This window comes from Microtus ochrogaster, chromosome 24 (assembly GCF_000317375.1).
Source record: "Microtus ochrogaster isolate Prairie Vole_2 chromosome 24, MicOch1.0, whole genome shotgun sequence".
NCBI lineage: Eukaryota > Metazoa > Chordata > Mammalia > Rodentia > Cricetidae > Microtus > Microtus ochrogaster.
In genome coordinates, this window is record NC_022024.1 from 35,620,199 (window position 1) to 35,636,491 (window position 16,293).

Here is a 16,293-nt window from a genome sequence, read left to right on the forward strand (position 1 = left end):
TTGGTTTTTCGAGACAGGGTTTCTCTGTGGCTTTGGAGCCTGTCCTGGAACTAGCTCTGTAGACCAGGCTGGTCTCGAACTCGCAGAGATCCGCCTGCCTCTGCCTCCCGAGTGCTGGGATTAAAGGCGTGCGCCACCAACACCCGGCTGGAACTCGGTCTTGTAGACCAGGCTGGCCTCGAACTCACAGAGATCCACCTGCCTCTGCCTCCCGAGTGCTGGGATTAAAGTCGTGCTCCACCACCGCCCACCTTCACCTTTTATTATGTGTTTTAATTCAGGATAAATGATCCTGTTTCTGTTTCATACCTAAACTCGAGGTCTCTTTGACTGTGAGAGTCCTCAGCACCTTTCTCTTTCAACTGCACAGAGTTTTGGAGCCAGAGCATTCTGGATTTAATCCTGAAGGTGTTTTCTGCACGTGACGCCGCAGTGGGGAGTCACGTAGCTTCTCTAAGTCTCAGTTCCCTCACACGTGACTTCTTAGAGGGAGCTCTCAGTACGCATGGTCATGTGGAGATTAGAACTCGTGTGTGCCACATGATAGCAGTGCAGTAGGCAGCCAGTATGTGTTACTGTTACGGCTGCACAGAGCTTTTGCAGTGTTTGGTAGTCTGTTAGGATTTTCCTTCCTGAGACACCAACAGAAGGAGCTAAATGAGGGCTTTTCACCGTGTGCTGATACTGTGGGCAACTCTTTTAGATTACTAATTTTAAAATTCATTTCTTAGAATGTGCTCTGCCACATTCTGAAATTTTTCTCTTCAAAAAAAATCAGTCATGAATATATGTCCTACATTGGATCAAAGTAATTCAGGTAGAATAAAAATGACGTAAGTTAGAAGCTGGGCGCTGTGGCACACAGCTGTAACCTTTGCCCTGAGGAGGTGGAAAGAGGAGCAGGAGTTCGAGATCGTCCTTACATAGCAAGTGCAGGCCAGCCTGGACACAAGACTTCCTCACGAACCAGCCAGCAGCACACAGGGGGAAGGGACGGGGAATTAGGTCAAAGGGTGAAAGGCACTCCTTCATCACAATATTTCTACCATAGTCCTGAAGGTGGAGAAACAGTTGTAGTGTTTTTAAGTGTTCACAGAAGTGGTAGGAACTTGTGTAACTTTGAAAGCCAATTAACTAGGGATGATTTTGCTTGTTGAACAGCTGAACACACAGGGTACTGATCTTTGCTATTGGAGTTCCTGCGTAGGGATGCAGTTTAACTGCCCATGTTTCCTCATAGCTCTACCCACGAGAAGAAGAGCAGAACCAACATGGCTGTGAAGCAAGGGCGGTTTTATCTGAGGCACAACACCTTGTCTGAAGACATACCCATCGTCATCATATTCAAGGTAAGGCTGCTGCTCTCTTTCCGAACACTGAAAGAATTTCTATCAAAATTAAATTATTATGATGGTGAAAAATTAAAAATTTTTTATCACATTTTATTTGTTTTTGTGAACATGTGTGTGAGTATTGACATGTATATATGTATGAATGTACAGTCTGTAGTGTGGGTATATCTGTATGTGTTTGTGTGTATATATGATGTGTGTGTATGTCTATGTCTGTGTGTATATCTGTATATGTTTGTGTGTGTATGTCTGTATGTGTTTGTGTATATATATAATGTGTGTGTGTCTGTGTGTGTATGTAGGATGTGTGTGTGTGTGTCTGTATGTGTTTGTGTATATGTATGTATGGTGTGTGTGTGTCTGTGTGTGTGTCTGTGTGTGTGTATGTGTTTGTGTGTATGTATGATGTGTGTGTGTGTGTCTGTATGTGTTTGTGTGTGTGTGTGTCTGTATGTGTTTGTGTATATGTATGTATGGTGTGTGTGTGTGTGTCTGTATGTGTAGGCCGGAGGATTGGTAGAAGTCAGTTCTCCCCTTCCACTGTGTGGATTCTGTATGAATGCAGCTCATCAGGTTTGGTGGTAGCACCTTCACCCACCTAGCCAACTCACCTGTCCTAGTGGTTTTTTATTTTTGTTTTTTTCTATATAGAATTAGGTAAGGTAGAATTGGGCAGGTAAGGGATCCTAGGAGTATCATATCTAAGTTGTATATTATTCTTTTGTTTTTTTGTTTTTTTTTTAGGAGATACCAGAGTGTGGAAAGGTATAGTCATGATTAAGCCTTTCTCCATCTTCCTCTTAACCATAGAGTGCTACCTAGAGATCCTACTACCAGTTTCTCATGAGCCTTTCAAGGGGTAGTTTACAGATTCATGAGTAGAAATAGATCTGTTTTGTCAATGTGTGCAGTGCAGATTATTTCTTTCAGCTCTGTTTTTGGTCTTGTAACTGCATCTTGGGTGTGGTGTAATGGTTGTATGTGCAGACTTGGTTTCTCCTATCTTGCCATGGTAAGATACCAAATGACAAAAGCAGCACCCAGGACAAAGTGGTCTGTTTTGTAGTTCATCGTGGCACGAAAACCAACATGGCAGAAGCCTGAGGCAGCTGGTCACCATCTTTCATAACGTTCAGGACCACAGCTCAGGGTGTGCTGTCACTCAGTGGCTGTGTCTTCCTATCTCAGTAATGTAATCAAGACAGGTCCCACAGCATGGGTAGAAGCCTGCTCATCAGGTCAACAGTGGGGATTAGCCACCATACAGGCCTGTTAACAGACTGTTCCACCTGTAGCAAGTCTTTTTGTGTCCCGCCAGCCAGCTCCCAAATAACTACGCAGAGACTGCTTATTAGTTATAAAAACTTGGACTTAGTTTAGGGTTGTCCCATTAGCTCTTACAACTTAAATCAACCTGTTCATGTTATCTACATTTTGCCTTGTGACTTTTTACCTTACTTTCCTCTTCAACCTCTTGTCTCCTCTCCATCTGGCTGCCGACTCTGCCTTTCTTCTTTCCAGAGTCCTCTGTCCCTGGAAGTCACACCTAACCTCTTTCTGTCTAGATATTGGTCATTCAGTTCTTCATTACACCAATCACAGCAAATAAATCTTTGCACAGTGTACAAATATCCCACAATATGTTTCAGGAGCAAGGACATCTACAGGCTCTATCTTAGGAAATTCCAGACCTCTTCTTTTTTATAGGCGTCTAGATTCTGTTGTTTCTAAATAAACATGTGTCTTTACTATTGAACTGGATTTTTAGGCTTGTTTAAGGGTTGGCTTGAAACCTGAAAAGCTATTTCCTGTAGAAATGCTTAATTAATATTCTTCTCTGAAAGTCCTGTGGTTTGTTTTACTCGCTGTGAGGTGTGAATATGTATTACAGGGAGCACAGCACCGCATACCAGGTGATCTTAGAGACAAGAGATGGTTCCAGGGAGCACAGCCCAGCATGCCAGGTGATCTTAGAGACAAGCGATGGTTCCAGGGAGCACAGCCCAGCATACCAGGTGATCTTAGCGATGAGCACTGCTCAGTAGCATCCTTCAGTTTCTCTGTGGGATCAGTGTTCCTGTCCCACAGTTGCTTACAGTATAAATGGAATCCACACGCAGAGATCCTGTGCAGTGGTGTAACTAATCTGCTTAAAAAGGAAAACCATTTGGAGTCTCCAAGAAGAGACTGAGCCACCACTCCTGAAGATGTTCCCGACTGCACAGTAGTCTGGGCATCAGGCTTCTCAAGTCTGGCTTGTGGTCATGGTGGGATATGTCCCACTCATTCACAAGTATCGAGTACGTGCTGATTTATCAGGTCCTTTAACTTGAGAAATAACCATATTTGAAACACAGTCTCATGAAAGAGGATCTATAAACTATTTTCTATGCCTAGTATATACACTTTTGAGTTCTATAAAAGGTGGAGTCGTTAATTTTCTTTATAAGAGGATGACTGTAATTATAGTGATAGCACCATTATGTCAGGTCCAGAGAGTCTCGCACCTGCTGCTGTCTTAGTTCCTTTCTTTGAAGTTTGTGTTTTCAAGCACAGAAGGAACTTTGTTTTCTTAGGAGAATTCTACAGCACCCAGCAGTGTCTGGTGCTACACATGCAGTGATGTAGACGTTTTATCTGTCAGCCTGGAGTTATATCTTCAGCAGAGGGCAGTATATCTCCATGTATTCATGCACTTCTCTTTTTTTTTTTTTAAAGTTTTAAACATGAGGATGCACAGCATTGCTATTTTTAGACTAGGAGTATTAATTAACCAGAAAGCCTATGATCTTTTTATCACACATGTAGAAAATGTGTAATGAGATACAGGCATGGATTAAAAATCTGAAAAGATTTTAAACTTTTTTTTGACTATCTGGCCAAAGTTTAATAAAATAATTTTATATTAATATTTAATATTTATATTGTAAGCATAAACAGCTGACTTAAGTTCTATCTAGAAAAAGACTGAATTAACAGTCTAGTTTTTTTTTTAATATATAACCAGTTATAAATGAAGAGAGGCTCTGAAAAATGCAGCATGTTTTTATATATTTTGCAGGTCATTTTTTGTGACTTGTGATACACGCAACAACTTACTTTGTGTTTTACATGATGATAGGTTATGGCATCTTTCCGCATCATCGCCATTAGTGATTATTATGTGTGCAATTTACTTTTCAGCTTCTTAGAGTATGATTTTAGGTATTTTTCCCACTTGGATGTTTTCAGTCTTACACACACCCTAAAATGACTGTCCTTATCATACATGTTCATACCCATTGCTGATAGATTATGAGATTTTAATCCTGCCAGTGGGAGTGTATCTCTTCAACACTTGGTAAGTGTTGCATATAATTTACAGAAATGTGTTCACTAATTATCTAATAAGCACTATGTAACATTTAAAATAAGCATTTAAAACTTTTTTAGTTCAGATAGGTGAACTTAGTATTTTGATCATAGGTCATCGTTGTTGGGTCCTTCTCTTCAGGAGTGTTCCGGTCAGCTGCTGAGAACTACCTGTTGACAGTGCAGGGTGCTGAAGATCTAGGAGACAGACAATTTAGCCTATGTTGTGTGAGAGGGCCTGCTTTTGGTCCCGGCTGCCCTGCTAGCTTACACCCGAAATAATCACACAGAAATTATATTAATTAAATCACTGTCTGGCTCATTCTGTCTAGCCTCTTATTGGCTAACTCTCACATCTTAATTTAACCCATTTCTAATAATCTGTATAACACCATGAGGTTGTGGCTTACCAGGAAAGAGTCTAACCAGTGTCAGTCTTGGACAGGAGCTTCATGGCGTCTGCCACACTGCCCTTCTTCCCAGCATTCAGTTCTGTCTACTCCACCTAAGTGCTGCCCTATCAAAAGGCAAAGGCAGTTTCTTTATTAAACCAATGAAAGCAACACATAGAAGGAACTCCTACACCAAGCCTAAATTTCTGTTTCTCCACTTAGTGGCTGTGTGATATTGGGCAGAACTTCCAACTTCTCTGAGTCCTGAAAAACTCACCTTTCAAGAGAAAAGTCACCTCCCTGGGTGCTTTTGTAAGATACAGACGTGGGTCACTTCTTCCCAGAAATGTTTTTCTCTGCTCGGCCCTCCTTACCCATTGTCAGAAACTGGGGAAAGTAAACCAGGATGCTGGAAGAGGCACATGTTTCTCTTTGTGTGTTGTGTGTTTGACAGTCATTAGGCCCTGATGGTTGTTGATCGTCACCAACAATTGGCTAACAGTGGCAGAAGCAGCAGGGTTTCCAGACGCCATGCTGAGGCTGAATATGATGGGTGGAGCCTGTAGGTCCTGGACCAGCCTTATTTATGGACTTGACTGCAAAGAGGCTCTCCTGCCATGAATCTTCCCTTTCCCCATTTTCTGTCACAGGCTTTCAGCACTGGCAAATGCGTGGCATCTGTAGCCCAAGAGGATCTCGGGAGCTGGGCTTTGTTTTTGTTCCTCAGATGCCAACTTCTACGGACATTTTTATTTGTAGAGGGAAACAACTACAGTTTAAAAATGTCATTGCTGTTTCCATGTTGTCTGCCAGGACTGTTGTCCACAGTGATGAATGTCAGCTCCTTACAGAAAATCAGTCACTAGCATTTTCCTCTTCCGACCTTTAGAAGTTACACTTTGTAGGTGTGCGGGAGGACAGTTTCATGCCGCTTGTTAAAAGGTGCCTCTCCGGGCTTCTGATCAGTGTTACTGCTCTTGTCAGACCATGGGACCTTCAGACAAACGTCACCTGTCATTTTCCTACGGTTATTAGTTTATCGCATTTTCTCTGGACTTACTAGCCACTGGACGGGATGAAGATTCAGGAGTACAAAGAGTTCCACAGAATGCTAGTTTTCAGGTGTCTAAATTACATCTGTGAAGCAAAATGGATGGGCATTTTGTTGGTTTCCATGGGGATATGTTATTTGTTTGTAGCCATGACTGCTGAAGGCTACACAGTGCTAAAGTTGATTCAGTCTTTGGAGCTGAGGCTCTTTTGACAAGACTTGGCTGAGTCACAGCCCCTGCATCTCAGTGACCTGGTGGAACGGTTTAGCCTTTGTGGGACAGCTTTGGCAGTCCTCACGTCTTCTGCATATGGCATCTGTCACCGTTGCTTGGCACAGCTTTCTTCCACAGCTTAGGTGTGTTTGGAGGGCCAGGCAGTCTGTTGAGATTCATTTTAAGCCATCCAGGAGTGTTAGGCAATTTAAAAACTACTACTATTTAGATCCCATACCAGGACAACTTATGTGACCAACCAAGTTATGAATGAGGAAGGATTTGTTTCCATTATTATTATAAAACTCCAAAGTACATGACTAGTAGTAGTCTTTTATTTCACTTGGAAATTTTGCTACAGTGAAGAGACTAAAATAAGCCAATTGGACTCCGATTTAATAGCATGACTACTTTCTTTGCTTTTTAAAAAAATTAAAATCAGTCGCTTTTTGAACTGCTAACCTTTTAATCATAAAAGGCGATTTTCAGGAATTTGTATGGTTTTTAAATAGTGACATTAATCTTAGCAGCTACTTGAATAAATGCTTTTTAAAAAAAAGTAATTTATTTAATTTTATGCACATTGGTGTGAGGGTGTCAGATTCCTTGGAACTGAGTTACTGACAGTTGTGAGCTGCCATGTGGGTGCTGGGAATGTCTGAACCTGGGTCCTCTGGAAAGGGCAGCCAGTGCTCTTAAACACTGAGCCATCTTGCCAGCCTCTTGAATAAATGCTTTATATCAAATTAGGGATAAAATGGCTATAAAAATTAACAAAAAATGTGATTTGAATCTTGAGAATTTATATGTGAAGGAAAAGTTTGGATCTACTTTTTACCAAAAGTACAGGCCTATAATCCCGGCACTGGGAACGCTGAGGCAGGAGGATTAACAGTCCAAGGCCAGTTTGTTTCAAAAATAAAACTCTTTGTTCAAATAGTGAGTTTAATTCCTAAAGTTGTTACATTTGTCTGAGCTGGATATGAATTATCACCCTGTTGTGTGACTTTTCCTGGGGAAAACATGGACAAACATCTGAATGAAGGGACTCCATCCTGGTTTAGCTTGGTGAAGCAGTGAGTTCATTGGGGTTGCTTGTGGGGTGTGGGTGCAGGGCTCCTAACAGAAGCATGGATCACTCGAGGCAGCTGTAGAACCAAGAGGGCCATGCCAGCATGGGCAACAGCTCATTGAAGCCACAGTCTTGGGGCTCCCTGTTCAGGTGTCAGGCACTTTTAGTGAAGAGTCCCCCTCTCCCTGCAGTTTGTTCAGAGCTTGTGTGGCTTTGGAGAAAGACAGCCTGACTTCTACAACTTTTCTGTTTTGCTTTATTTTGTTTTGGGATAAGGTCTCACTCTGCAGCAGTCTGGAATTCACTGTGTGGACCAGGCCAGCCTGGAACTCACAGAGATCCACCCAGCTTTGAACTCACAGAGCTCTGCCTGCCTCTGCCTCCTGAGCACTGGGATTAAAGGTGTGTGCCACTGCACATCTGGCTGAGTCCTAAAACTTCCTGTTCTTCTAAGTCCTGTAAGATGCATTAGTGTCCTGAGTCCTGTAAGATGCATTAGTGTCCTGAGTCCTGTAAGATGCATTAGTGTCCTGAGCTCTGTGTAAGATGCATTAGCGTCCTGAGTCCCCTATGTTCCTATGGTTCCTCAGTTTCCTGAGTTTGTGAGCCTCCTCTTCCTTTTAGGAAGGAATATGTCAATTCAGAAATACCTACAAAAACACATCTTCGCTCTGCTGGTCAGAAGTTTGGGGGTGATTTGGCTGGGTGGTTCTGGCTCAGGGTTTTTCTGTTATTAGTCTGTCTTTCTGTTGTCACCTGATGCTGGGCAACCACCAGCATGGTAGGAAGCTGTAGGGGTTGGTTTTTTGTTTTTTTTTTAACCTCTCAACGTTCTCACATTCTTCGTGGGTGCCCTCACAATTTGGCACCAGGAGCAAGCAGGTAAACTACAGTGTCTGTAATCAAGCTTCCAAAGCTGAGCAGGTCATTTCTTCCCACACAGGAGACACCACGTTTACTGTGCTCTCAGAGGAGTTGGTGGTAGGGACTTGGGGGACATTTTCAGACCCCCCTCAGTTGGTATAAAGGGGACATAGCAGCTACTTAGCATCCCCCACGTCTTCAGAATTTTCAAGGTCTAATGAGTGACCCTAGAACTTTGCGCTGGCGGGGTTCCATTGGTACCACAGTGACGGACTTACATGACAGCGATAGGGCTGGTGTTATCTCTGTCACTGGCGGGGTTCCATTGGTACCACAGTGACAGACGTATATGACAGCGATAGGGCTGGTGTTATCTCTGTCATATTATTGACAGCAATAGAGTTGTTTCCAGATAGACGCCCTCAGTGGTGTGCAGGACCATGTCCTTGACGTTCCCTGCACAGGAGCTGGGAACTCCGTTTCCTTCTCCTCTGTGTGGAAGAAAATTGAGAAGAGAAGTGATAAGCTTGACTGGGCAGTTAGTTCTCCTCTGATTCAGTCTTCTCTCCAAACAGAAGGCATTTTGGTGCAAACACGACTTTTCCCCCTGGCTACGAAGAAGCAGGTCATTTCCACACCAGGAGAGGGCTGGTGGGATTACTCTGTGTCTCTCCTCATGGCCGTTCTCTGGCCAAGTATGTGAGTGAGTGAGCATAGGACCATGTGGGACAACAGAGACGCTCAGCCACTGCCACCTTGCAACACTTAAGGTTTCTAGTCGGGGTTACTCTCATTTTCAGCTGTGTTTATTTCTGACTTGCTACCTTTGGGGGTCTTGCTTTAAGTTTGCTATTGTTGCTGTGACCAGGCCTCTCTGATAGACTTCCCAGCCTCATTTTTTCGTGGTGAGACTCTCAGAATATTTAAAAAAAAATTTGGAACTGTTTTACACATGCAGAAATATTTGAGGGTGTTTGTTTTCCTAAATGACAATTTCTATTTCAGGTTCTTGTGCAGCTTGGGCTATGGCTGCCAGTGCCAGATGGCACCGTTTCTAAGAGAAGAGCTGGCTTTTGCTTAGAAGTAATACCCACAAACAATGCCAGATTAGCATAAGCAAATGTCAGTGAGTGAGCACAGAGCCAACACTCTCTGTCTTTTCTTCCCTTCCTAGGCCATGGGTGTTGAGAGTGACCAGGAAATTGTGCAGATGATTGGAACAGAGGAGCACGTGATGGCTGCATTTGGGCCCAGCTTGGAGGAGTGCCAGAAAGCTCAGATTTTCACACAGATGCAGGTGTGTCCTTTCATGGTGTCCTTTGCTGTGGATTGAGACTTCGGTGCTGTTCATCTCAATAAGCCACCGCTGCAGTGACTTTGGGGGTGTAGATCTGGAAAGGGGCTCGAGGAGAATAGTGACACCGGAGTTCTTCTGACTCCCTCTGTAAAGTGGAGGAAGAAGTCCGCCTGTGCCAGTCGTCAGCCTGTGGTTTCTGGAGTTTTCAGAAAAGGGCTTCGTGGAGAGGAGGCTGCTTGTGTGCTTCAGTAACAAGCACCATTTGGGGATATCATTCAAGGGATAGCACACTTTCAAAGCCCTGGCAGCTTCAGTCTGAGGCTTGCCTTCTTTCATTTTCTCTTTGATATCCTTTTGGTGGCAGTGTTGGGGGTGTGTCGCTATGATAAAACACCATGACGAAAAGCAACTAAAGGAAGAGTTCCTTTTGGCTCGCAGTTCCAGAGGGACAGCATCCATGCTAGTGGAGAGAACGTGGTAGCAGGAAGCTGGTCACACACATTTTCGCTGACACAAAGGAAGTCAGGAGAGAGCGGGAATTGGGGCAAGGCCACCCTCACACCCCACTCCCAGTGACCTCCAACATAGCTCTCCCTCTTGAAGATTCCATAACCACCAACTGGGGACCAAGAGTTGAAATACATGAGCTATGGGAGACATTCCTTAGTTAACACAGCGGGGATCAAGCCCAGGGCTTTGTGCGTACATTGCAGGCGCTCTGCCAGTGGGCTGTGTCCTTAGCTCCTGGTATCCATTTCATCTCCAGCGTCCCATTTTCTGAGCTCCTAATTACTTCAGTGTTAAGAAAGGTCCAGGAATCATCCCTTTTATTCCCTCAGGATCTTCACTGACCTCAGGTACACCTGGTTAGGACCATGGACTCTAAGGATAAGATTCAAAGGTGATGTTAGGGAATCCATGTGTGTAAGCATAATTCTAAAATTTTAAAATTTTAAAAACTAAGCTTCCTTTTTCCTGTGGGAGAGTCCTCATAGCATGTGGGCGTTTTAGTCTGATATTCCCAAGGTGTTTTGCTGACTTTGAGTCTCTTTGTCATTCCTCACGCCCCCTGGGAGCCAGGGATGCCTTTCGATAGAACTAGACTAGGCGGTTTGAATTTGTCCATATGTACATTGTCTAGCCTGTGAAATACTTAAAGGAAAATATGAATCCTGGGTCTCTTTCTTCTGGTCACCTGTGATACATGTAGAGAGAACATTCCCACCTAATTGTGTTTGTGTGTTCTGAACTGAGGTCAGTCTTGGGGGTGTTTAGATCACGCCATGCACTTAGGAAGGCCAATGCCGTACTAGCACGTGCGGTTCCAGAGCACAGCACTAGGAAGTGTTCCTCACTGCTCTACTCTCTCCACACTTGTGGGGAATGGACTCAAATAACTGGGCAGATAACATCAGGAAACATTATTTTGATTAGGAAGTACTATTATTTTTGGCCTTTCTTGAAAGTAAAATATTTGGTAGGCATGAATCTTCGTTAAAAAAAAAAACAAAACTTAAGGAGTATCTGGACATTGGTGGTGCACATCTTTAATCCCAGCACTTGGAAGGCAGAGGCAGGCAGATCTCTGTGAGTTCAAGGCCAGCCTGGTCTACAGAGTAAGTTCCAGGACAGCCAGGGCTACACAGAGAAACCCTGTCTCCAAAAACCAACAAGAACAACAACAACACCCCCCCCCCAAAAAAAATTAAAATAAATCAAGGAATCCTGTCTAGGGATCTAAGAACATAGAGGGGAAACATTAAGAAGTGAGCAGAAGTAGAAAATGAATACTCGTCCTTTGAACAACAGGTTCACTCTGGGCAGCTTGCTGTTCCTTCTGTGACGAAGGAGTGAATGGTGCCCTGATGGTCACCGAGGGCTCCGATAACTTCCTTCCACATCTTCACCTGCTCGGTCAGGTAGCCTTGCAGCGCTGTGTGAGCAAGGGCCGCGGTGGTTGGAAACTCACATCTCTCTCTGTTAGGAGAAACTGTGGAAGCTTTTCAGATAACTCAGTGAGATTAGGTCAGAGAAAAGATGGAATCATTAACTTCAGAGAGACAAATGTTTTGTTTCCCTGAACAGAAAATATGAATTTCTAGTTGCTTACAGACCATGTGCTAGGTTAATAATAATCCAAATGTTTGCAACATTGAACATACAGTATTGGTTATGAAAACGCGAGTGTTCTCTCCTTTTCTGAATGAGCATGAAGAAAGCACACTTCATTGTGGAATAGTGTGTGTGACCAAACTTCCTGGGGGAGACACAACATACTCACGACAGACCGAAGTGTGGATACCACCCACGGCCAACCTGGTGAACCAGCGAGTTTTATTGGAAGAATGTAGATAAGGCTTGCTTACAGTAGCATGAGTGTCAAGCTCGGCTTCTTGAGCACACTTACACAGCCTGCAGGGCAGCTCACCAGGTTGGAGAGCGTCCTTTCCAAGTAAGTGCCTCAGTTGGTCTAAAGCTCTTCCAGGCCGCTCGGCTGGTCCTGCAGTTCTACTTGTCCTGGAGGAACTCTCAGATTCATTTGCTTCTCTGGCAGGGAGGGTCCTGGTGAATCTGGTCAGTTTCGGGGACTTCCTGAAGCTATGTTGAATTGTTTACCTTGCTGCTCCTGGAGCTTCTCTGTGAGATGGAATGTTTTGTCTTGGAGGATACTGCACACCACAGATGCCCTTAGCCCTTGTGAAGGTGTGATGCTTCAGTCAGTTGCTTACAGTGTAGGTGTGGTTTGCTTTCATGCCTGTTTTTAGCCTCCACCATTTCCTCGGTCTGTGTTATTTATATGGTTTTTATTACTGTCAAGGGCTCTGGTGTATAGATGCCTTTTGGGGAATGTTGCTAGGAATAGTTTTTTTTTTTTTTTTTTTTTTTTTTGGTTTTTCGAGATAGGGTTTCTCTGTGGCTTTGGAGCCTGTCCTGGAACTAGCGCTGTAGACCAGGCTGGTCTCGAACTCACAGAGATCCGCCTGCCTCTGCCTCCCGAGTGCTGGGATTAAAGGCGTGCGCCACCATCGCCCGGCTTGGAATAGTATTTTGGCTTGCCTTGGTAGACTGTTTCTGCAGTCCTCACACTGTGGCATCACTGGGTACCCAGGCAAGAGTTGGCAGTGTGACATCAGAAGGGATTCCCCTCTCCTCGTACCCCTCTCATTTTTTCCTCAAAGTGAGAAGTCTTGCACCCTTTCCAAGGGAGAAAACTTCAATGACCTCTCAGTTTAGAGAACATCAAGCTGCCTATTACTCGCATTTCCTGCCAGGTGGACTTCCCTCCTTCAGTTCCTTGTTGCTTACTAAGCACTTCAGGGCCTGCTCTTATCTAGAGATAAGTAACTTTAATCATGTAACTTTACAAAGTGGACAGTATTTCCATTTTCCCTGAGTTTCCTTATGTTCCCTTGGTTTTCACCTCTGTCCTCTGACACCCCGCACACTACCCCACCCCTGATATTAGGATGGTTTTACCTTATTTGTTCCAGAGCTTTATGTATGGAATTAGGTTGTGTGTATTGTGTCTAACTTTTGCTAAGCATACTGTCCAAAATTTTCCCGAAAGTTTTTGGTTCTTGTTTGTTGTTCCTTTTCATGTTGTTATCCATGCTGCCTGTCCCTTTTCTTGTTTAGTAATATTCCGTGGTATTTTTCATGTTGTTATCCATGCTGCCCATCCCTTTTTATTGTTTAGTAATATTCTGTGGTATGTCTGTACTAGCTTTTCCCTTTTGTGTTGATGTTGATTTGGATCTCTTTCCTTTGCTTTTGAACAGTGCTACCACTAACAAGTTTTTGTATGGACAAGTTTTCATTTCTTTGGGGTAAATACATGGAGTCGAATTACTGGTCAAGAAAACAGTGCTTATTTGAGTTTTATAAGGCTGAAATTGCCACACTTTCCCAGTCCCCAAGTGATCATACCATTTAATTACTGACCACAGTGAACAAGACCCATTGTTCTTGTTCTCACAGTATTTGGTGTTGTGTCTTTTAATTTTAGATGTTCTAGCAGGTGTGTAGCATTATCTTATCTTGGCCTAAATACTCATTTCTGATGGCAGATTATGTCAGGCACTTCTGATGTGTGAATCAGTCACTGACTTTCTTTGTGAGGTTCAAACTGATTATTACTTCACTGTCTGCGTTGTTCATCTTTTTATTAATGAATTTCAGACTCCTTTTAAAAATGAAGTCTGAGCCAGGCATGGTGGCACATGTCTTTAATCCCAGCACTCAGGAGGCAGAGGCAGGTGGATCTCTGTGAGTTCAAGGACAGACTGATCTACAAAGTGAGTTCCAGGACAGCCAGGGCTACACAGAGAAACCCTGTCTACAAAAACCAAAACAAACAAAATATAAACGAAGCCTGGATATAAACCCCATATCCAGCTTTCACATTGCAAACACTGCCCCGGCTTTCTTTGCTTCCACAGTGTTGTTGACCTCTGTCTTCTACAGTCACATTTCCTCTGTATCCTCTTTAAGGAGGTCTTTGCCTGTTCCAGATTAGGATATTGTCTGTGTCTTTCTCTAGAAATCATATACTTCAGCTTCCGTGTTAGATACAAAGTCTTTTTTTTTTTTTTGCTTTGTTTGTTTTTCAGGACTAGGTAGCCCAGAATGTCCTGGAACTCACTCTGTAGACCAAGCTGGCCTCAAACTCAGAAATCCTCCTGCCTCTGCCTCCCTCTTGCTGGCATTAAAGCCCCGTGCACCAACACCTGGCAGGCCTCAAATCCTATCTGACGTTAGTTTCTCCTTTCGATGTGATGTGGACGCCCAGGCTCCTGTGCACGTTTGGGTGCTGAGCTGTGTTTCTCCACCAGTCATTCAGAGGACAGCTTTTCTCATTGACCTGTTTGGACAATTTTATCAAGAGCCAGTTCACCCTTGGTGTGGTTTATTTCTGTCTTTCTCTCTCCACTTACGGTTACATCATTTTCATCCTGAAGACAGGATCTGTCTGTGTAGCCACAGTGATCCACCTGCCTCTGCCTCCCAAGGGTTGAGATTGAAGGCCTGTGATATCACTGCCTGGCTACTGAAGTTTTATAGTTGAAACCATGATGTCAGCTATCCAAGCCCTTTGCATATCCATGTTAATTATAGTACCCAGGACTTAAGAATCAACCAATTTTGGGTTTTTAAATCCTGCTGGGAATAAAATGACCTATTATGTAGTTTAGGATGAATTTCAACTGGAAGTCATGCCAGCAAGGCATCTAGTTCATGACGTTCATCCAGCATTTATTTGGGTTTTCTTTACCCTGTAGCTCTTAGTGTAGAGATCTTGACATGGTTTCCTTTTTCTATGTTTTTTTTTTAAATAAGAACAATCCCATCTCACAGTGATATTCTGAATGAAGAATTGATGACTGCCTTATAGATACACACAAACATATTTTTAATCTATGATTTCTCAATTCCCTATAAATATGTGTCAATTTTATAGAAATAAAATATTTTTAAAAATCAAATGATGTGGTTCAAGGGAATCTGTGTATTAGGTTGTCAGTGTGCTATCGTATTTTGTTGCTGATTCATGATATTGAGACTCTTCACGTATTTTGTTGCTGATTCATGATATTGAGACTTTATTCACGAAGCAGCAGTCTGTGTACCCAGGGTCCTTGTCTTCTTTGCTTATAACAGCCCATCTGCACTGATGATCTCCAGTGATGTAACTCAGACACTCTTTGTTCTTTTATAGGCACTAAAATATATAGGGAATAAAGTAAGAAGACAAAGAATGTGGGGAGGTGGACCAAAGAAAACAAAGATAGAAGAAGCAAGAGAACTCCTGGCTTCTACCATTCTGACCCATGTACCGGTGAGTAATTGCCAGCTATGAATGAATGATGTCTGTGAGATTCGTGAATTCCTCCCAAAGACTCTGGAATGCGGTTTCTACTGTTGGAAGTGCATCCCCAAGAGCTGGGCACTGTCCTGCCCCATGGGAACTTAGCTCCCATTATCAGCAGTTGTTTGTAGTCAGGGTTGGCTGCATCACTTCTTTAAAATGCTCATTTGCTGAGTTGTCCCCATGGCCTTGAATTCCATAGTGTCTCGCTTCTGTCATCCATAGCTGGTGAGTGTGCAGAGAGAAGCTGGAGCCTGCCTGGTGGCCTTGAAGTGGGTTGTGTTTCTGTTAGCTCATCATATGTCAGGTATTGCTGGGAGTCATTCTTTCCCTCAGTGAATGTGTGGGCCCCTTTTGCTAAATCGTAGCTCCCAAGTGTTCCATCATGTATGATCTAATCACAGAGTTACAAACTATCCCTTCAGGGAATCTGTGGATGTAGATCAGCCTTGTAGTGGTATTCAGGTTCAGTTTTCTTACCTTAAAACACTGTGAGCAAATGGTATATATGTCTGCACTGCTCTGTAGCTTCTGTTTGTGTGTCTGTGATCTACTCAGAAAATTATAAAATTCCTCTCATTGAAGCTGTATTTGAACTCTGTTTTAGGCTCTTATGGATGATTGAAAGGAGTTTAAAATTCCAGACAGCAAAAGTGGGTAATGGTAGCTAATAGAGCTTTGGAGTTAGAGATGCAGTTGTCCAGGTCTCGGTTTTGAACTAATTTGAATTCTCTGAACTCAGGTTTCTTCATAATGAAGTAACACTACTTCCTCCCAAGTCCCTTGTGATGATTCAGGGGTACAGCCTATGCAGAAAGCTCTGTTTCCCAGTTT

The 16,293-nt window shown here is 43.3% G+C and overlaps 1 protein-coding gene across 2 annotated transcripts in view; it reads left to right on the plus strand.

Moving 5' to 3' along the window:
* The window catches only part of Polr3b (RNA polymerase III subunit B), a 110,662-nt gene that overhangs the window by 16,476 nt on the left and 77,893 nt on the right, over window positions 1–16,293 (plus strand). For both annotated transcript variants that reach the window (XM_005358244.3, XM_026784628.1), the window contains 3 exons: window positions 1,241–1,349; window positions 9,471–9,593; window positions 15,310–15,429. In XM_005358244.3, the coding sequence (XP_005358301.1) occupies window positions 1,241–1,349; window positions 9,471–9,593; window positions 15,310–15,429 (352 nt within the window). The remainder of the gene's footprint in view (window positions 1–1,240; window positions 1,350–9,470; window positions 9,594–15,309; window positions 15,430–16,293) is intronic.